Source organism: Anomaloglossus baeobatrachus, chromosome 3, assembly GCF_048569485.1.
Source record: "Anomaloglossus baeobatrachus isolate aAnoBae1 chromosome 3, aAnoBae1.hap1, whole genome shotgun sequence".
Lineage (NCBI taxonomy): Eukaryota > Metazoa > Chordata > Amphibia > Anura > Aromobatidae > Anomaloglossus > Anomaloglossus baeobatrachus.
Genome location: NC_134355.1, coordinates 390,235,112 through 390,258,769, shown reverse-complemented (window position 1 = coordinate 390,258,769; position 23,658 = coordinate 390,235,112). Strand labels below are relative to the sequence as shown.

At 43.0% G+C, this 23,658-nt stretch overlaps 1 protein-coding gene across 2 annotated transcripts in view; it reads left to right on the top strand.

The window, feature by feature from the left end:
* OGFRL1 (opioid growth factor receptor like 1) overlaps positions 1 to 23,658 on the top strand; it is a 68,063-nt gene that overhangs the window by 17,389 nt on the left and 27,016 nt on the right. The window contains exons 2-3 of one of the 2 annotated variants that reach the window (XM_075340234.1): positions 16,074 to 16,163; positions 22,149 to 22,227. In XM_075340234.1, the coding sequence (XP_075196349.1) occupies positions 16,074 to 16,163; positions 22,149 to 22,227 (169 nt within the window). Of the gene's footprint in view, positions 1 to 16,073; positions 16,164 to 22,145; positions 22,228 to 23,658 lie in introns of both variants that reach the window. The other variant, XM_075340233.1, reaches the window with a different exon arrangement.

The window sequence follows — 23,658 nt, the reverse complement described above, 5'->3', positions numbered from 1 at the left end:
AATCCTGCCTCTGGTGATATGCAGTTGCTGAAAACTCCTCCCTCATTTATCAGGAAGTATTAGTCGAAAATAGCCCTGGTTGCCAGTGTGAAACGTGCAAGATTACTGATTTAGTTGTTTTTTTTTACCTATAGTACTTCTTCAGTACGATTACAATAGCAGGGACTAAAACTTAACTTTTACTTATTATCAGTTAAAAGAATAAAGTGCAAATGCAAAATTACATATAAGGTGCCAAAGAGACAAAAAATGGAATAATCTCACCCGATCTTTCTCCACAGGCAAGGATAACCACCAATAAGATGAGCGAGGAAAAACGGGCTGGAAACACCGTGGTAAATCAGGCTGTCATGTACAAAAACCCCTGTCGTGCCCCATGTATCAGTTTCCTCCCTGACAAGGGCAGCACCCTAGTAAGCTGTCTGCCCCGCAACCTCATCAAAAAGAAACGCCCCCCCCGACGCTTTTCCCTTTCATTAAAGAGAGTTCATGAGGGGAGAGAAAAATATCCGTACATCAACCTGCAGTTTCAGGGATTGGTACAATTTAAGGTCCAAAAACCTGTGTGTGCAAAGAGTTCAGTACGGCCCATAAATGTGTGGGCAGTCCACTCTTATTCCTGTACTGATGTTGAAATGGTCAGTGCAGTGGAAGCAGCTTTCACTAGATTGTGAAGCTATGGGGGAGCCAGACTTCCCAGAGAGAAAATACCTTCTCATCTACGTATCCATAGTGCTGCACTAGTTGCTGTGTATATAGATTACGAGGACCACGGGGAAGACTATTCTCCTTATGGAGACCTGACAAACAAGTCTGGCTGCCAGTGAGGGGACTTATAGTTGCACTGCCCCTCAAATTCTAATTATCCCTCCAGTGAGGTGTGAGTGTTCTCACTGGAGGGACAATTTGTATAGATTATGAAACCCCCCTGCTTTCTCCTCAGACCCAGTGAACGTGATCACTTGATCTAGGGTGAGAATCGGAGCTGCTGGGGCCTAGGACATCCACACTGCTCTGCTATACAGCCAAGAGGGTGGTGTTTTCCTGTAACTGGGGATAACATACCAGCCCTAGTTATTTAGGAAATCTGCAAAAAAAAAAAAGTATAATACATAGAAAAGAATAAAAAAATATATATATGACCTATAGAAAAAAAAAAACCCGTGTTTGGGGGGAAAAAAATATACAGACATGGCTATTTTCTGTTTTTAAAAGTTTTTGTTTTTTTTTTTCCTTGAGCTATAATTTTTTTTTAATTTTCCCATCAACATAACCATATTAGGAACTGTTTTTTTTTTTTGTGGGATGAGCTGCACTTTTCATGGACATCATTCACTTTATCACTTCATCATGTGTTGTACTGTTAGGGTGAACTCTTAACCAGAGATCACTAGTTGCCTACTGCCTGGCTGAATTGGTATATACCAAGTGCATGCATAAAAGAATTCACACCAGACACAGTCGGATATGAAATCTCTTCTTGGTCACAGTAAAGATGGCACCAAACAGACAGAGTACAAGCATGCGTCCTCTTGATATAGGCTAGGGGCGTACACAAGTTCAGATATGCCCATTTAGTGGGACAGTTCATGGGTTAGCCAATGGGGAGATCCGTGTTGCTGTTGACGGGCGGGTCTGACTTCAGTGGATGATACCATGGTGATGGGAGGGACGTCATCTGGTGGATCCATGCTGATGGTTTGGTCTGTGATGTCATCGGGGGCCATCTTGGCTTCCTCTTGAGTGACTGGCTTATGTATAGAGAATTGATTTAATTGAACACACTTCTCACAGTGCTCTGTCCAGAGGTTAATTAAGTATTTCATCTTATAGCTCTCCTCAACAGTCCCCCCTAAATACTTTATTAACCCTCTGACCCTATCGTGGTCCTCTAACACATCAGCTCTAATGCTTTAACTGCAACTTTTTTCATTTTTCTATCCGCTATACAAGCAATGCTAAGCCTTTGCCCCCACTGGTACAGACTGTTGATCAGAGAGTTATTCACATTCCGCACACACAGTTCACAGAGGCACAGGTAATGTCCCAGTCCTTAGTGCAGACTATTTAATGCTGAAGAGCTCACCCAGATTTTGAGATTAATCAATTAGAAAGAGTAAGGCAATTGTAAGAATAAGCTTCTTACTGTTATGCTGCAGCTTTTAGTATTACCGTTTCTGAAAGACTGATTCTCAGTCAACATCCGAGTGCTGTCCACATCTTCGAGACTTTTCTACCTGAATACATCTGATTGTATCACAACACTAATGGATCTCTTCTTGTCTCTGGTCCCTAATCTACCACCAGGAGGCCTTTAACAAGATTTCCCTTACTGAAGGTAATCGGATCCATGTGTAAGGGTTGTGTCACACACAGCGACGACGACAACGACGTCGCTGCTACGTCACCATTTTCTGTGACGTTGCAGCGACGTCGCTGTCGCTGTGTGTGACATCCAGCAACGACCTGGCCCCTGCTGTGAGGTCGCCGGTCGTTTCTGAATGTCCAGCTTCATTTTTTGGTCGTCGCTCTCCCGCTGTGACGCACACATCGCTGTGTGTGACAGCGAGAGAGCGTCGAAATGAAGCGAGCAGGGAGCAGGAGCCGGCATCTGGCAGCTGCGGTAAGCTGTAACCAGGGTAAACATCGGGTAATTAAGGGAAGACCTTTCCCTGGTTACCCGATATTTACCTTCGTTACTAGCGTCCGCCCTCGTTGCCAGTGCTGGCTCCCTGCTCTCTGCACATGTAGCTGCAGTACACATTGGGTAATTAACCCGATGTGTACTGTAGCTAGGAGTGCAGGGAGCCAGCACTAAGCAGTGTGCGTGGCTCCTTGCTCTCTGCACATGTAGCACAGCGACGCGTGTCGTTATGATCTCTGCTGCTTCTGCTGTGTTTGACAGCTAAGCAGCGATCATAACAGCGACTTACAAGGTCGCTGTTGCGTCACAGAAAATGGTGACGTAACAGCGACGTCGTTGTTGCTGTCGCTATATGTGAACCCAGCTTAACACAGAGTAGCACTTTTACGGCTTCAAATACCAACAAATAAGACAATACCAGTTACCTACAAGTGTATGTTATCCTTAAAAGGTCACTTAAACCCTTAAAATAATGAGCTGGTTCAGGTCAGATAATGTTTTTCCCACCATGAGCCCTTAGTTGTGTAATGTTCCTGTACCCATTGTTCCCTTATCATGGTTATTTCTCATGTTTCATCCCCAATCTAGAAATTCTCTATAAGGTTCTATGTGAAATAGTCCAGCACTGTGTGTTGTAACCCTCATTCTGCTGGTATGATGGACTCATTACAGCGGCTGTTGTCTCCAGATGGGTTTTCCCTCAAGCTTCATGGAAGTTGCTGTGGTCAGGAAAAGCTGGATCGGTCCACCTGATTCTGACTCGGGGATCATTCTGACTTGTCTTTTAAGGATCACCCAGTCTCCTGGCTAGAGACCACGTGCTCCTGACACTGATTTAGTTTCTGGAATTGGAGGATACACATGTTTAACACACTATATAGGCAGTTGTATAAGGCTCGTACATCACTGGTCAGGATATCACACTGCATCTGAAGTATCTGTGAGAAATATAATCACGTTCTAGGGGCTAAACCAAAAATATCTTATATAAAGATCTAATTATTAAGAAAAAGGAAAATTTGTTACATGATTTTCCAGCGTTCACCATTATCTTGGGGATCGTTACATTTTTATGTTATAATCATTAAAATTCTAAACATATACCCATGTAACTATAGACACAATTAAATATTCCAATAAAGGAGGGGGCAGAGATTAGGGCAATAGCCCTAAACTCTCCCTACCTCGCAGCGGTCGGCACCCTATAAGGCGAATTGGCGCCCCCGCTCACCGACGGCTCACCCTCCCTATCCCTACACTGCTAAGCTAATACGTGCTGCTAATGTCAGTGAGGGAATATAGAAACCGTGAGATACAGGGGATAAAGAGGCGTCAATATGCAATTTTATATATATCCAATTCATTCCCAAAGATTAAATATTCAAACTCTGTATTTTACATAGCTGTTGGGTAGCTTAAATCAATATAATACAGCAAATTAAAGGACCAAACCCTAAAATAAATTGAATATCTCACATGTATAACATGTACCCACTGTATCAATATAATAATAATAATAATAATGCCAGGTAAAGTCATGAGGAGATCTTGTCCGATCACAGACCCTCCACTGTCCAATTCACACTCAGGCTAATAAAATAAACGCATATTTGTCAGACACTTAGCATGAAAGAAGCCCAACGCGTTTCTCCCCTCTTCACAGTGGCAGACAGGGGTTCATCAGGGGCATCCCCAAGTATTGTAAGATCTCTATAATGACCTCTGCTATAGAATATGTACTTTTACCGCTTTTTAGGAACTCCATTTTTACATACCACCAGCATCATGAGTTTTTCAGCAGTAATGTTTTCCATACTGGATATGTTTCACAGCAGGCCTGAAAAGAAATTCACACAACACGCACAAAACTCATATATACATCTACCATGAGTAGGTTTATGACTAATCTGCTATCACTGGAGCAGTAGAGCGGATGAGGGGGTGTTGCTACGAGGTCTTTACAGTTTTTCTACCTTAATAGACATGTCTTACAAGACTGGATGTGTCTGGCCACCTGGATACTGAGCAGTGGTGCCGCCCATATCTTGTCCATCCCAACACCTTTGTCACATGTGTCACCTGGGCCATTATTGAGTAGAGCGCTCATGGCAGATAAAGCTTACCGCCCTTGATACACAGACCTTCCTCAGTCAGCTGGCTCCCTGCGTCTCACACGCCGTTCCTTGCTGAATCGCTTGTTCCTGTAGGGATTTAAAAACACAAGGAGTGACCAATGTCACGGACGTGACAGGAGCCACCGAGGTACTGGTCTTCATTGGTAAAGGACTCTCAACTCTAGGCCCATTCACTGCTTCTTTGTTGTCTACACCTGTGCGACCATCTCCTCCGGCTGCTGCCTATATCCACAGTTGACCATCTTACCCCCCTCCGCTCTACAAACCACAGTGATCGCAAATCTTCATCTCGTTCTCCTATTCCGTGGGAGAGGAGCGAGTGGTTCGATTTTTTTTTTTTTTTTTTTTTTTTTTTTTTTTTTTTTTTTTTTTTTTAATTACCTCCTATTGCGTAACCTCAGCATATCCAGTGCAGAATCAACCAGCATCTTGGTATCTAGATCCATCTACGGAAAAACTCAAAATCTGCATTAGCAATGGGCTGATCTGAGATATGTTCTCAAAACCTGACGATTCTTGTTACATCAGAGCAATCGTGAAATATATGTACTGTAAATCTACTGTATCCTCCTCACAGATAAAAAAAATAAAGAAAACTTAATAGAAAAACTCAATTGATGAACAAATTAAAACCTTAAATAATGTGTGATTTTCCACATCATGCTTCCCCCCCCCATTTTTGAATCTATTTTCCAAAACATAATTAGATTAAAAAAAAAAAAGTGTGTGGCCCCGGAGCTCTACATTTAGGCATATAAGTCACATTGTATAGATTGTACCTAACCGGGAACACCATAAATATTATGTTATGTGTAACCTTATAATGGAAAACTATTTCAATGGTTTTTTTAACCTTTGCTTGAACCACAGAAATCTGCATTACAATCTTTCTTTCTATAAAAAAGAAAACAGATGATTCAAACATTATATATCAAACTCAGAATGACATAAATCATCCACATACTTTTAAACCAAATTATTGTAATTATTAATAAATTAGTATTAATAAAAATTATTTATCATTAACAACCATAATAATAATGATAATACAACCTCTGGATATAGAGGCGTTCGTATTTGCAAAATTGAGGACGTTATCGGGAAATTTTCAGCATCTCTGTGATAATTCTGTCCATGAATACTATTACTTTTTATAAAATGCTGATTTACCATAGAAATCCATCTGATTAAACAGCTTCCTATGCTCTTGTATTTACCAATAAATCTAAACATTTCCACAATTAAGTTTTATTCCTTTGGGATTAAATTAGTAAAATAAAAAGCTATTGTCAATGACCTTTTTCCAATATAATTTGCAATGAATTAAATGCAGGGTTTTTTGTTTTTTTTTTTTTTAAAAAAAAAACATGCTTGGGCTTTTCACAAGAAACCCCCTTTGTAACTTAAAACTCTAGTGGAAAAACCTGTATTTTCCTCCTCCCACTAAGGCAAACAGGCCTTCTCCTATGCTGTTGGACACACCAAGAAGCCAAATCTCTCCTCCTGGATATATATCTTCCATTGATTCATTCATTCATTTCCTTTATTGTTCATTAATTCCTTTAAAATTTATTATCTACTTATTTATCATGACCTCTCCAGCAAAGGTACGTTATTTATGAATTTTTACCTTTAATGCTTCCCTAACCCTATTATTTTTAATATTGTAATGGATTTTAACTATTAATCCCTAAGCTTCACACTGCAAATACTCATTTCATCTAATTCCTACCAAAGATGGCTGCACAGCACATGGTCTCCTTGCTAGAATAGGACCAAGTGGGAAGGGAGGGTAAACTGATTTTTTTTTTCTTTTGCTCAACTATTACCCCCTATAGTCTGTTTTATACACACACACACACACACACACACACACACACACACACACACACACACACACACACACACACACATTTATATATATCATATACACACATTTTCAGATATCTACAGTCCTGATCCAACTACAGTTAAAAACACTCATTTTTCTAAGTATATAGTAGTCCATCCAATCCATTGTTCAAATATTTACAGAGCACATGGTCTTCTTCATACCCCCCCCCACTTCCTCTTCTTTGTTTAAACCATGCTTGCCTCAGCCATGTGCTTCATCCACCATTTTAAAATCTGACCTAAAATGGCTACCACCAAAAATAGCACATGGTTTATCACAGGATTGCGGCCTAGAGTCCCCACATCCCAACAAAGTCCACTCTCATCCAGATTTTTCTGACCACAACTAGACGCAACTTCACCAATTTCTCCATATTTCTCTCAAGATAAACAACACCAAACAATCTTTCTATATGCAGACCAAGATAAGAACAACAGACAAACAAAGATGGGGAGATGACTCACAACTGAAACACTAAAGAAAACCTAGGGTTTGCAGCATACACTTCCAAATCCTTCCTTACTCTGTCATGTGGTCCCTGTCTGATTTCAGCATTCTGCAATTCACAAAGACACCAGTGGTGTCACCCCTGGCTACAAGGTGTCTATACTAGCCGATTCACTCCAGGAAAACACTTTAAAAAGGTTAGATTTATGTATAAAGCAAGGCTCTGCACTTAGTCTATCTAAGCTGGGCACTTACATATGGTTCTGCACTCGTCTGAGCTTGGCATTACAAACCATATACTTTACACGTTTTCCCGACACCACTCACAAACCCAGATGCTCTCTTGACTACCAGTCAATCTCCCCTCAAATCAAATACACAAGAGGCAGCAGGCAACTGAATATGTGACGGTTCTTCCGAGATTAATATGGCCAATAGCCGTGAGACCCGTCTGCCCGTCAACAGATAACCGGACACAGTCAGGCAATCAGTGCCACACACCTGACCGAGACCACGGGAAGACTACAGATTATGAAAAATCAGCAGACCTACCGTACTCTCGTTAGGAGGTGATCAAATTCCTGGGGTGTCCAGCACGTCATGCCATTCCAGTTGCCGGTTCATCAGGATTTCAGGTGTCTCCGTCTATTGGCCCCACGTTGGGCACCAATAATGTTAGGGTGAACTCTTAACCAGAGATCACTAGTTGCCTGATGCCTGGCTGAATTGGTATATACCAAGTGCATGCATAAAAGAATTCACACCAGACACAGTCGGATATGAAATCTCTTCTTGGTCACAGTAAAGATGGCACCAAACAGACAGAGTACAAGCATGCGTCCTCTTGATATAGGCTAGGGGCGTACACAAGTTCAGATATGCCCATTTAGTGGGACAGTTCATGGGTTAGGCAATGGGGACATCCGTGTTGCTGTTGACGTGCGGGTCTGACTTCAGTGGATGATACCATGGTGATGGGAGGGACGTCATCTGGTGGATCCATGCTGATGGTTTGGTCTGTGATGTCATTGGGGGCCATCTTGGCTTCCTCTTAAGAGTGACTGGCTTATGTATAGAGAATTGATTTATTGATTTAATTGAACACACTTCTCACAGTGCTCTATGTCCAGAGGTTAATTAAGTATTTCATCTTATGGCTCTCCTCAACAGTACTGGAAAGCGGAAGTTCGGGGAAGTTGTGATTAAAAGTGAAATTTCTTAACTGTGGGTTTGGTTTTTTTTTTTAACCATATTCACTATACGGTAAAAATTACTTGATTTTCCAGGCGAGTACAATTACTGAAATACCAAATATGCATAGTTTTTATTATTTAAAGGGAACCTTTCAGGTCCAATATGCTCTCAGAACCACGAGCAGTTCTAGGTGCATATTGCTGATCCCTGCCTAACTGTCCCTGTATAGACCAGCATAGATAAAGAGATCTTTAGAAAAAGTATTTCTACAGATCCTTTACAATATGTTAACGAGCGCAGGGACTAGTGCCCTGGGCATTGCTTCCCTTATTAGTCGCCCCTATTAGCATGTTAGTACTCCCCTGTTGGCGTGCTAACATACTAATGAATACGCAGCATCAGAATCTCACTCACCTCTCCACCACCATCGCATCCGACGGGATTTCGGCTCAGTGCACATGACCCCGGAGTTTCGGTCATGCGCACTACTTCACTTTGAAGCCAGAAAGCGTCCACCTGGCTTCATAGTGCGCACTGAGCCGAAATCCAGCTTCGGGCGGTGATGGCGGTGGAGAGGTGAGTGAGATCATCCTGTGATGCTGCACATTCATTAGCATGTTAGCACACCCACAGGGGCGTACTATCATGCTAACTGGGCCGACTAGCAAGGGAAGTAACGTCCAGAGGACTAGTCCCCGTGCTCATTAGCATATGATAAAAGATCTGTAGAAATAAAGATCTCTTTATCTATGCTAGTGTACATGTGACTCCCCTGAACTATCAGGTCGTTACCGGGTACTGCACAAGCTGCCCTTCCGTGCAATATTCCGCCTCCCTCTTGGTTCTGGGTCCTTACTTAAGTGGTGTTGCCTCCAACAGCAAATCAAATCCTAGAGACACCCTGCACCACCCCACCCCGACACACCAGTGGACAGCTTGAGTGGAATAGAGTCGCCCATCTGAGGGGTCAGGGAGGGGAGGAGGGAAGTGTAAGGAGTCTGTCTGTGAGTGGAGAAGGAGTTGCAAGTAGCCCTCGAGCTGAGAGGAGCTCAGAGGAAGTCGGGAGTTGTGACTCCTGAAGTAACATACAACGTACATGGAGACGGAGCACCCAGACTCTGCACCCCCGGCTGCGGAGCAGTCGGTCTTCCCTCACAAAGTAGCGATGGCGGAGCATGAAGAGTCACTATCTCCGCCACCGCGCGGCATCCTAGCGGCTGTTGGGGCTGCCGAAATACAGCTAAAACCCATGCCAGTAAGGGAGGCGAAGCCGGACGCTGACGCCCCCTACTGGGAACGACACCAGCAAAAGATATACCAAGAGATCACCACACAAGATCAGTGACAAAGGGAGATTGCTGCCCGCATTAACCAAGAGAAGTTGAAAGAGTGGGGCTGGTATACCCTGGAGGTAAAGCATCATGTTATGAGTGATGGAAAAGTCATGCCGGTCTCCGCAGTCGGGTATCGGTGATGATGGTCTATCAATATTAGGGACAAAGCCCGGGAATATTTATAAACAGTAAAGGTACGTTATTCCCATTAACAATATTTTATTAAAGATATAAAACACACCATCAGTGTAAAAATAGACCAACAGGTCACAGTGAAATAAATACAGTAAACACATGCAGAATATAAAATTCCAATTTCTGTGGGACCAGAGGGCTCAAGACTTAACTTGGAAACAGAAATACATTCAGGCAGCGCCACAAAAAGGAGGTTTTGGATGCTTGCTGTCCATGAACGTCCAGATAAATGTAAGTCAGTGCTCTCCAGGCGTCCCCTTGTTTCTTGTAAAATCAAGGAATGGCAACTATTTCATTCAGTTTAGCAGAAGTGAGCCATTAAATTCAAGATTTACATCAGTCTCCACCTCGACGCGTTTCCCCACATAATAAATATGTGGTTCATCAGGAGGCTACAAAACAGATAAGCTCTATCAGCAACAGGTTGGAAAAATGTTCACCTAGATTGCAGCTTTGAAGCGGTGTCAAAATTTGTTTAGTTTAAACCTGATTTGCTCTACTTTGCAAACCTCCTTTCCTTTTGGAATGGACCATATTGTTGGTGAATATCTATGCATTTTAGTCCTTGCCATGGGAGCCTGGTTACAGATGTACCCTCACTCAGTGGGGGATATATCTGACTAGGAATGATTGTATTTCTGTTGAATTTTTTTGACAGCACCGGATGTATCACTATGTTATCAGTTTGTTCATCAAATTCCATACTATGCCTATGTAAATTAAATGCCTACTAGGGGTTCGATCTGACATGGCGTCTTTTTATGATCATGGACGCCCATGTGGTATATATTGTTATAAATGAGGGTCATGTCTGTCGTGGCGTCCTTTTCATTAGCTTTCTTATCTATATTTTCCCCAAATAAGGGACCCCCTAATCACTATTATCGTTATCAATATAATTAAGGGTATATCTATATTAATGGGGGCTAAAGGCTAATATTGTATTTATGGAGGAGGCACTAAGTACTTTTTTCTTACGCCTGCGCATATATATACGGTCTTCTGCACTATCTTATTATCTATATGCAGGCTCCGTTGGTTTTTGGCGCTTGCGCTGTGCTTCTATTTACTTCTTCTTAACTTTGGCATCCTGAGGCCTCCGTCCACATGTGCGCGCTGCCTGTTGATTGGCGAAGGCGCAGTGGTGATGTGGACGGCGGCGTTCCTGTGGGCGTCACGATTTCCATGATCCTCAGACATGCGCCGTCCCTTCTGTTTACATCCACCTACTTTTTGGCACATGAGGGCCTCCGTCGGCACATGCATGCTGCCAATGAGAATCTGGGCAGGCGCAGTTGTGATGCGGACGGAGGCGCCTCTAATACATCAGTCTCCTGGGTTTTTCTCAGGTGTGCGCATTTTATTTGGCATGCGCACATGTGGCGATATCGGCATCAGCATGATTGCCTTGACCGCCTACAGCTGATCAGAAGACCGTGGGCTATTTAAATCTCTAAGTGATGTGCAGTTCCATGACGCCTCTCTGGACTATGGCAGTACATTTCTTTCAGCATTGCCTGACTAGCCGTGGATCCTGTGTGATGGGCGCCATGGATCTGCACATCTAAATACCCCTTCTCCCTGGGCAAGTACTATTGTATTATTGTTTTGTATTACTGTGTTGTTCTGTTATCTTACATGCCTATTTGTGATGTAATGTATGAGTGTGCAATCTAGGTGAACATTTTTCCAACCTGTTGCTGATAGAGCTTATCTGTTTTGTAGCCTCCTGATGAACCACATATTTATTATGTGGGGAAACGCGTCGAGGTGGAGACTGATGTAAATCTTGAATTTAATGGCTCACTTCTGCTAAACTGAATGAAATAGTTGCCATTCCTTGATTTTACAAGAAACAAGGGGACGCTTGGAGAGCACTGACTTACATTTATCTGGACGTTCATGGACAGCAAGCATCCAAAACCTCCTTTTTGTGGCGCTGCCTGAATGTATTTCTGTTTCCAAGTTAAGTCTTGAGCCCTCTGGTCCCACAGAAATTGGAATTTTATATTCTGCATGTGTTTACTGTATTTATTTCACTGTGACCTGTTGGTCTATTTTTACACTGATGGTGTGTTTTATATCTTTAATAAAATATTGTTAATGGGAATAACGTACCTTTACTATCGGTGATGATGGTATCTAAAAGTTAGCAACGTTATAAAGAACATCTGTGTTTTCTTTTATTGTTTTCCATAGTTTATTTTTCTTGTACCATAGGGAATGGTACTGTTTTATAAAAAGAAAAAAAAACTGAATAATCATACTGGGTTTAAATCAACAGAGAATTTTTACCAGATTGAGAAAAGTTAATAGAATATTTGCACAAGGTGCAAGGACTTAGGTTCTCTATATATATTAGTAGTAAAAATGGACCATGGCCACAGGACTGGTTGTGGCCAACACAGACTGGTGGTGTTGTACATAGTTGCACCTCCTGTGCCTACCAGAGTCGCTTTGCAACACCCGGGACCTTACCTGGTCACGGACCCACGGATAGGAATGCAGCAAGTCAGGTTGTTTGGGTGGTGGGTTGATGGGATCCGGGACGTTGGGACTGGACTGTCGCAGGAAGAGGGTGCAACAGAGTAGGTTGAGCCTCCGCTACTAACATAACCGGTAGCGTTCCATAGTTGAAATTATGAACTCTAACTGTTTAGTAACGTTTAGGAAATGTGCCTCCCTAATGTGGGATGAAAATCTTATAAATAAAATGTTTCCTTTTTCTTAGTTATACAAATAAATCTCTGGGTGTCCTGTAGCTCGGGGACGAGCAACTTTTAACCAAGGGGGAATGTGATGCCCCTGTACTATCAGGTCGTCACAGGGTACTGCACAAGCTGCCCATCCTTGCAGTATTCCGCCTCCCTCTTGGTTCTCGGTCCCTACTTAAGTGGTGTTGCCTCCAAAGGCAAATCAAATCCTAGAGACACCCAACACCACACCTCCCTGACACACCAGTGGACAGTTTGAATGGAATAGAGTCACCCATCTGGGGGGTCAGGGAGGGGAGGAGAGGAGTGTAAGGAGTCTGTCTGTGGGTACAAAAGGAGCTGGAAGTAGCCCTCGAGCTGAGAGGAACTCAGAGGAAGTCAGAAGTGGTGACTCCTGAAGTAACTGCTTAGGTTGCAGATGGTGGTCTGGGCCTAGAGGAGTCGGACCCCCAGTCGCAGGGGGATTGTGGTGAGGTGCTCGGACCTGTCGAGGAGGACTGCCAGCAGCCTAGCCCTATCGCCGGTCCGGGACCAAAGACACGATTGGGTACACGGACCCTAGGCCGGGGAGTAGCTTCAGGCAACCCGACAATTCACCTGAGGAGAACGGAGCCTTTACGATCCATTCCCACCCACTCCAGAATCGGGACATTAGCGCAACAAGGGGGATAGGACTTTCCAACCAAAACGGTCCAGAAAATACCAAGCGTGAGCCCTGAGAGCAAGCTCCCATACTTAGCCATAGTAGGGAGTGGGGCCCGGCTAGTTCCATGCTACCGGGCCATCAAGTTGAAGTCAAACTAAGTGCCAGGAGGCAGGTCCCAAATCACCACGCAGCACCACTTGGGGATGGGATCCAGACAAGCTCCCCTCAACGGCAGCGGTACCCAGAGACTTGGCTTACCCGGTTGTCAGTGTCTGCCTATGAACTGAGTGAGTACGAGAGTGACCCCTGCATCCCCACGGCACCCCCTCACCGTGTCCCGGGGCACCCCCTTCCCGTGGAGGGTTACAACACCTTGCTGTCCCCGCTCCATCATCCCTGGGTACTCCCAACGGCATCGATGGTACTCCCAATTACCACACACCACGGGTGGTGTCATGAACTATAACTCCCCTGTAAATATCCCCCTTTTTATTCGAGTGGCCGCACGACCCCCGGGTCCGAAGACCCTCGAGCCACAGCGAACCCGGATCCGGGCAGCTCGGCTACTTCCACGGAGGCGGTACATACACATGGACAGTTAGGCAGGGATCAGCAATATGCACTCAGAACTGCTCGTGGTGCTGTGGGCATATTACACGTGACAGGTTCTCTTTAAGTTGTGGGGGAAAAAAAAAAATCGGAAATTTGTTTAAATAAAAATTGTTGTCACCATTTTCTGAGACCGATAACATTTCAATTTTTGGCCAATGGAGCTGTGAGGGCATATATTTTTGCAAACTGAGCTGACATTTTTATTAACATCATTATAGGATAGATAAGATGCTTTGATCACCTCTTGCAGCATTTTTTGACGTGTTGCGGTGGCCAACATTTTGCTGTTTACCAGTATTTGTCAGGGCCGGGAGGACTGGTAGGCCCAGGAGGTGGATCCAATGGACCATGCACCCCACCAGGAGGGCTTGCTACACGGTAGCCGGAGCACAGGCGTGGCAGGGACAGGTATAACCAGGTCACCAGGGTCACTGAGTTCTTTAGGACAGTAAAGGAAACAGGCACAGGTACCAGGGAGCAAAGACAAGAAGTCTACAGGACACGGCACCAGGGGGCCTGAGCACCTAGCTCATAAGACTATGCTACAAGACACGTTGATCAGGCACCGCCCATATGGAAAGGCCAGTCTTATATACCCAGCACAGCTGCATGTCATTTCCTGCTGCAGGTGTGCTGGGCCTATAAGACCAGGAGAGTGGGTGCGGCCCGGTCCTATACAGAAACATGTGGCTAAGACTCAGAGTCAGACTCATAAGACCAGGAGCAGGACACAGGAGAGCGGGAGCGGTAGCCATGACCGGTGAACACGTGGACTGGATCAGTGGTTAAGGAGCGGTGCCGGGATGGTGCAACCGGATCGGTGGGTAAGGAGTGGTGCTGGGACACCGGGAGCGTGACAGTATTGCTGTATGTAGCAAAAATCACGGCCTCCTTTTGAACACCACCGTTTGTCAGTATTGCTGTAGATAGCAAAATCAGTCTTCTATGAATACTAGCCAGAAGTTTGAGTACTTTCATGACAGGCGCAGGAGTCTTCAGCAGACCCCCAGCTGTCATGGCAACACATAGTCGCCGCTGGGTGCATGGAATGATACGCCTCCTTGTCTATGCACTGTAAATTCCGGCTGTTAGAGGCAGATGATGTCTGAATACCACAGCCATCATCTGCCAGGAAAGATGCTGGCTTACTTTCTGAGATCACATCAAAGTCAGGAAACCAGCATATCGCGGAACTGTACATCATATGTTGGCAAAGGGTTAAAACATATTTGTGATAAAACCCAAATATGTCTTTGGTCACGAAGGGGGGTAAATGGCCTGGTCGTGAACTTATGTGATATGAAAAATAAATATACATGTAACATAATAACCTGGTGTAAGCCTCTTTCCGTTTGAAGGGATTGTCCAGTCTTGAGTTGTGAACAGTAAAATGAGCTGAACGGCGCAGCTCTAGCCTCTGGCAGCTGATCGGTAGCAGGTTTCAGACCCCACACATCACATATTATTAAGCATAGGTAATCAATCTCATAAGCCTAGACAAGATCTTAATGTAAAGCCTGCTTTACACCATACGATCCAGCATACGATATCGTATGTGATCGTACCCGCCCCCATCGATTTGTTGAACGTGTCGCACAAACGAGTAACCCCCCCCGTCACACGTACTTACCCGTCCTTACGACCTCGATGTGGGCGGCGAACATCCACTTCCTGAAGTAGGAGGGACGTTCGGCGCCACATCGACGTCACGCGGCAGCCGGCCAATAGAAGCGGAGGGGCGGAGATGAGCGTGACGTAAACATCCCGCCCACCTCCTTCCTTCCGCATTGGCGGCGGGAGCCGCAGGACGCAGGTAAGCTGTATTCATCGTTCCCGGGGTGTCACACAGAGCGATGTGTGCTACCCCGGGTACGATGAACAACCTGACGTTCAATTTTTAGGAATTGAACGTGCATGCGATGAATGTTTTACCATTCAATCGCAATCGCACGTAGCTGTTACATGCTACAATGTACCTTACGATGCCGGATGTGCGTCACTTACGGCGTGACCCCGCCGACACATCGTAAGATATATTGTAGCGTGTAAAGCGCCCTTTACTCTATGGAGACAAGAGATTCTTGATCATCACAAAATTTCAGACTCCTTGAACGTATCAACCTTCTAGAGAGAGTATGTGAAGTGTTGATTTCTTTTTATGACACATCTTGGTGTATGATGGCCGTTCTCACATATAAAGTGATAATGATTCCATGGAAATTTCACAAGAACTCATACAATGTGCCTGCTTTTTCCAGAGTGACTGCAACACAGCCGACCTGAACATAAAGCCAAAGAGAAGCTTTTATGCAGCAAGAGATTTGTACAAGTATCGCCACCAATATCCGGTAAGACATTCCTTGCCATTTCTCGAATTCAATAAGTGATGTACCCTTTTTATGTTTCAAATCTAACTACTTGCAGTACATTACATGGAATCAGCAGTAAATGTAGCTGTAATATCTGACTCCGATTATTTCAGTAAAAGGGACTAAATATGGCAAGACACATGGGATCAGCGGACTTACCTTTATTGTTATATTGCCCACTTCTGAGCTTTATAACATTGGGGGTGTTGTGTTTGCAATACTATAATTTTAGATGTCATTCCCAATTACTGTGTGACAAATGCATGTAGATGGCTCCAAGGCACTTCTACCTAAATTATTACTGTGTTTGCTTTCTGCGTTTTGAGTCCTAGCTTAAAAGGGGTTGACGTCTAAATACATGTCTTTTTTTGTCATTGAGTCACTGTCACTCTGCATTAATAGTTAGATTCCACAGTGCTCCAAGGTTACCAGAAGCATTTGGTAGCCTAGAATAACCTTGCTTGCCATTTTCATAATCTACGTTTTTCTAAACACTCATTTTTGTAATAAAATAACCATTTAAGCAACGAGTCTCTTACTGAATTGCTTGTTTTAATTTGTGTGAAATCATTGTTTTATCATCAGGAGATTATCACCAGAGGGCTAGTAAACCTGCTGCAATGTAGTTCTCGATTTTAATGATCTCTGTATAACCCCACTCCCCCACTGATTGGCAGCTTTGTGCCTATGTCAGCTTTCTGTGTACACTGTGTAATCAGATGGTGAGTGGGGCTATTTTGATCTCAGCACTCATAGAACAGGTAACTCTGTAGTAGATAAAAGTGATTTAGCAAAATTTCTGCCCAGTAACTGATACATCTCTGGAATTGGGATTGCTGCTCTGAGATGGGGTGACCGATTCCTTTTCAAACTATGAGCTTAACTTTTTTAAGTATTATCGAATGTTGAGTGAGCAGTACCATGCTTGGGTGCTCGGTTCTCGTATTGAGCAATTTGACGCTCGGACGGGCTCGACTCATCTAGTGAATAGAATGGGAGTCAACTCGAGCATTTTTCTGGAAGATTTTCTGGAAAAATGCTTGAGTTTCCCATAGACTTCCATTATACTCGGGTCCTTGATTTGCGCCCATCCGAGCATCCAACTGCTCTTTACGAGTACCGAGCAAGGCTTGACTCCTTGACACTCCCTGCTCTTCGAACAGGTCATGGTCTAAGTGCGTGTACATGTAGCAGGCTCAGGAGCTGTGCCTGCTCCATATAGAGCAGATGACGGCTGTAATACATAGCTGGCATCTGTCCATAACAGCAGCAATTGGCTTTAGCTTAGATCACTGCTGTCTAGCTAATTAAATGCTATCTCAGACAGAAGCATTTAATGACACTAAAAGATATTAAGAAAATAAGAATAATGTTTTAAAAAAGGTTACAATTCTAAATTGCCCCTTTTAAGTTTTTTTTTTTTTTTTTTTTACAACAAACGTGTATTATTATTTCTTTACCATGTCTATGGAAAAAAAAAAGTTTGGTCTATCAAAATATCAAATTATGTAAAACATACATGATACATTAAAATTATACCCCCCCCAAAAAAAAAACCTAAATAAACAAAACACAACAAAAACAAAAAACAATGGTGGAATTGCAGTCTTTCACAATTTCACCCCACTTTTTTTTTTTTTTTTTTTGTTTTGACCTTTTCTTGAAGACATGATAAAGTAAAATGAATGATGTAATTCAAAACTACAACTTGACTCATAAAAATAAGCTAGTCCCAAAGGGGATAAATTAACCTTGTTACATTTCTACTTTTTTTTTTTTTTCTTTTTCTTTTTTAAACATGACTTTTATAGTTGTTAATCACAGCCTTCCATTGACAACTTTGGCAGCTTTTAGAGGCTTTGTAGTAAAACTTTGCCTAAATCAATAGTACAGGAAACTTTACAATATATTTTAACAGAGAAATCTTGTTTCTTTCTCTATTTCTCAGCCCTTATTCCCATCCCCTCTATATCCCGTAGGCACCATCCACCAACCAAAATCAACTCAACTGCCAACACAGTGAGATGTCAAATTACATAGCCTTTTAAACACAATAGAGAGGGCAGGGGGAAAAGGAGTGAGGAGCAATTCAGCACAATGAGATATCACGCAGCTCAAGGTTTAGTTTATAGCTGATACATTTCACTTCAGTGGTGGATTCACAGGCACACTGCTCAGTATTGCTGTATAATGTCTTCCATACTGCTGCTGCATGTGTGCTAAGGGGAAAGAAGAGGTGGATTCCGTATCTCTGTGCGTACTGTGTAAGAGAGACATCACAACTGATGAAAAATGCAGAATCTAACCAGAAATATTTATATATCCTTATGTATACACCTGGGCTGTGTAGTCTGTGTCCATTTTGGTGGAGTCGGAGTTGGTATAAAATACATCAACTCCGACTCCTAAAATAATACTACATTGAACCACTGTACCCAATTAATTATGTGTTGAATATTTTTAATAAGAATTTGTGAAAGTTATGAATTGTCCTGTAAATGTCTGTTCTATTCCTGATCAAAAAATCTAGGCTTTAGTTGAGATGAATCTGGCTGCACTTCAGCTACATGATATAAGTAGTGATGTTACCATTTTACTACAGTAAATTTATCAAACATAGTCATATACAGTTGAAAACAGAAGTTCACTCCATTGTCTATAAAGACACATATACCGCATTTTTCACTTTATAAGACGCACCTGATTATAAGACGCACCCCCAAATTTGGTGAAGGAAAAGAGAATTTTTTTTTTTTAATGTAAAATGGGGTCCATCTTATAATGCCAGTGTCCGTCTAACAAATCATATAGGGTATATGTCCCTCATCCTAACATTAGCCCCCTTAATCTGGATATGGCCCCCTTATATTGAATATAGCCCCCTTGTGCTGGCACACAGTGATGCCACATGTCCCCCATTGATGGCACACGTCCCCTATTTCTGGCACACATCTCCTATTTATGGCACATGTCCCCCTGTACTGGCACCGTCCCCTATTGCTCGCAGCCTGGCACACGTCTCCTATTGCTGGCACACATCTCCTATAGCTGACACAGGTCTCCTACAGCTGGCACAGGTCTCCTATGGATGGCACACGTCCCCCTGGGCTGTCCATGGCCACATATGGATGGCACTTGTCCCCCTGTGCTGTCTATGGCCCCCTATGGATGGCACACATTCCCCTGTGCTGCCCATTGCCCATTATTGATGGCAAATGTCCCCCTGTGCTGCCCATGTCCCCCTATGGATGGCACACATTCCCCTGTACTGCCTATGGCCCCCTATGGATTACACACGTCCCCCTGTGCTGCCCATGGCCCCTATAGATCGCACAAGTCCCCCTGTGTTAGATATCGCCCCCATGCTGCTACCCATAGTAAAATAAAACAGACTTTCCTTACCTTCTCAGCGCTATCCTCCCTCGTGTCTTGTCTCCCTCCGTGCTTCTGCTCCTCCACTTTCTGGTTCCAGGTGCTGGTCATGTGATTGGCACAGCAGAGTGATATCATCTCTGCGTGTCTGATCAGTAGAAGCAGGGACACCGGGGAGAAACGCTGGAGGAGGTAAGGAAAGCTTTTTTATTTTAGGATGAGCAGCAGCATGGGGGCCATATCTAACACAGGGGGGGGCATGTGCCATCAAAGGGGGGCGCAGGCACACAAAATATGCGCCGCTGCCCCAGCCCATCACTGCGGTGCGGTTTCAGCACCACGGTGATGGACAGCGGCAGTGCATATTATATGAGCGGGAGCAGGAGATCTAATGCTCCCTCCTGCAGCTTTCACAAGCCCCCAGCACCGCTCCAGAGCTGCCCCCACCTCCCCTGAACCCTGCAGTGTGTATATATGTGTGTGTATATATAGTAGGGTGTGCGTCTTATAATCCGAATATACGGGGGGGTGTAATTATATATATATATATATATATATATATATATATATATATATATATATATATATTATATATATATAATTACACCCCCCCGTATATTCGGATTATAAGACGCACACCCTACTTTCCCCCAAAATTTGGGGGAACAAAAGTGCGTTTTATAAAGCGAAAAAATACGGTACATGTTTTTCTCACTATATGACATGAAATCAGAATAAACCTTTCTCGTTTTAGATCAGTTTGGAACCAAAATTATGAGAGTGAGAGAATGTTTTAAGACATTTGTATTACTTTCTGCAAAGTCAAAAGTTTACATATGCTAAGAATACTATGCCTTTAAACAATATGGGACAGCCCATATGATGATGTCATGTCTTTGGAAGTGCCTGATAGGTTTATTGGCAATATCTGCGTTAACTAGAAACACACATGTGGATGTATTTTAATGCACACTTGAAACACATTGCTTCTTGTGTAGCATCATGGGAAAGTCAAAAGAATGAAGGTGCCTCATTTATCTGTACAAACAATTATACGCAAGTACAAACCAGATGGAAATGTCCAGCCATCATACCGCTCAAGAAGTAGGACCCAGGTGATTCCATTATCGAGTGAACTGAAAAAAACTTTTCTATTACCTTAGCTCAGTAAGTGGACAGATTCTATGTACCAAAGATGAGCGTGGTTTGGTCAGACATGTGCATATCAACCCAAGATGAAGATGCTGGTGGAAGCTGGTAAGATTGTGTCATTATCCATAGTGAAACGAGTACTGTATCAACATGGCTGAAAGGCCACTCTGCAAGGAAGAAGTCATTGCCCCGAAAGAATGTTTGCAAATACACAGCGGAACAAAGACCTTAATTTTTGGAGACATGTCCTGTGGTCTGACAAATCTAAAATTGAGCTATTTTGGCCATAATGACCATCGTTACAGTTGGAGGAAAAAGTGAGAAGCTTTGAAGCCTAAGAAGACCAACCCAACTGTGAAACACGGAGTGGCAGCATCATGAGGTGGGGTTGTTTTGTTGCAGGAGGGACTGGTGAAATTCAACATATCAAAAACATCAGCCAGGAACTTAAAGCTTGGGTGGAAATGGGTCTGCCAAATGAACAATGACCCGAAGCATACTGCCAAACTGTTTAGAGAGTGGCCTAAGGATAACAAAGTCCATGTTTTGAAGTGGCCATCACAAAGCCCTGATCTGAATCCTATTCAAAATTTATGGGCAAAGCTGAAAAGGCAGGTTCAAGCAAGGCGACCTACAAACATGGCTCAGTTACACCAGTTGTGTCAGTAGGAATGGGCCCAAATTCCAACCAACTATTGTGAGAAGCTTGTGGAAGGATATCCAAAACATTTCACCCAAGTCATACAGTGTAAGGGCAGTGGTACCAAATACTAATGAAATAGATGGAACCTTTTGAGTTTCAGAAAGTAATAAAAATGCTTCAAAACATTCTCACTCTCTCATTCTGGCATTTGGCAAAGGTAAATAATTTTGGATTCTAAATGACCTAAAACGGGAAAGATTTATTCAGATTTTATGTCAGATAGTTAAAAAAAGCATGTAGATGTGTCTTTACAGAGAGTGGATGGAAACTTCTGGTTTCAACTGTATGAGGGAGTCTGAGTTGGAGTCGGAATCAGGGAAATTGAGTAGTCAGTTTGAGTTGGAGGTTTGGCTTACCGACTCCACAGCCCTGGTATACACACAAATTATACTGAGACGTTTCCTGAAATGATATACTTTAAAGGGAACCTGTCTCCAGGTTTTTCCAGGGGGCAGTCCGATGTGATGGGTGTCGCTGCTCTTAGTTTGGCGCCTTCTCCATCTTATGCGATCGCCATCCTCCTGCCCAGCCCTGTGTAGATGACGCGTCTCAGAGGTCTCCATTACACATGCGCACTTTGACCTGCCTGGCTGAGGTCTTTCACCTTTTCTCATGCCTGCGGATTAGAATTATTTGGTCTGCCCTCAGCAGTGTGAATGTTTCAATGGTTTTTATGCTTACAAAATTATATATCAAATTATATATATCTTTTATATTTGTTTTTTTTTCCCCAGCAGAATTTTAAGGATCTTCGTTGTCAAAATGACTTGTGCAATCTCCGATTTTACATGAACAAGATCCCATTTAAGCCTGATGGTATGATTCATTTGCAGTTGTTTTATAAATGCTATTCATAGTTTTAACTTTATTTAAAGTTATTAAACAGAGCAGGTATCAAATTACATGTTTCCTAATGAAGACTGAAGGAAGTGGGGCAGGAGAAAAGAGCACAGATTGTGCTGCTGCTTTCTTGTAAGTGTTCATTTCTCACTAGTGCAGGATTCACAGCTGTACTCTTTGATATTGTCCTCCATTCTGCTATTACGACGGTGTACAGGAAACAAGCTGTGGATATAAGGAGCGCAATAGTCTTACCAGTGTAAAAGATGGTGACTTTTTAATAGGAAAATCGCTCACCTGGAATAATTGTCAGACTCACAACCAGTATACAGTAGAGACATATAACAGCTGCAGCCGATCCCACGTGCCAAAGGCAGAAGCAAGACAAAAAACAGGATAATTGTAGTATACTCCGCGCTGCTGTACAAAGAAACATTCCAAAAAAATAAAAGCAATGTGGAAAATCCACCTGAGGAAGAGGGGATATCTCTTCGAAATACGTAGAATAAACCTTCCAAAGAGATATTCCCTCTTCTTCCTCTGGTGGATTTTCCTGAGGAAGAGGAGGGGATATCTCTTCGAAACGCGTAGCATAAACCATCCACATTGCTTTTATTTTTTGGAGTGGTTTTTTTTGTACAGCAGCGCGGAGTATACTACAATTATCCTGGTTTTTGTCTTATTACGACTGTGTAGACACAGGAGAGCATGAATCTCATTTCATTCTGCTGTATGTAAAATAGAACATAGCTGTTAGATTCAACCCACCAGCTCAGAGAGAACTGAAAATTAGAAATTGAGCACGTTGAGGGGAAAACTGGTGGAAAGTGTAGACTACAAGTCAAGTAATGGCCAGCAGTAATTATGTACAACAATTCAGTTCATGTTTCAAGATAATTAGAAGTTAGAGAAAAAAAAAATCACATGTCTAACTCAAAATATCTAAGTATATAGCATTAAGGAACTACTTGGTATACTGTTATTGGATACTTTTTCGCAGGTACCTGCAGTTTTTGCCATAGATAATGGTAAAAATCTGCAGGGACCAACCTGCGGAAAATCCGCACCAAACCTCTGCAAAACCGCATGCAGATTTCGTTGCGATTTTGGTGCGGTTTTTTTTACCGCAGGTGCAGGATTTTTTCAGAGGGTCCGGATTTTCTTTGAGAAAAAGTCACTTTCTAGTGCGCACATGGCGTAAAGAAGCTTTGTTTTTTTCAAACATTTTTTCTACGTTTAGGCCTTATCATTCAGCTACAGGACAAGTTTAAAAAAAGTTAGTTTCATTCAGCTAAAATACAGCAATAAACAAAACTGTATTTTTTTCCACTCATTGTTTTCAATGGTGAAAAAAAAGCAGCAAAATCGCTGAAAGAACGGACATGCTACTTCTTTCAAAAATGCAGC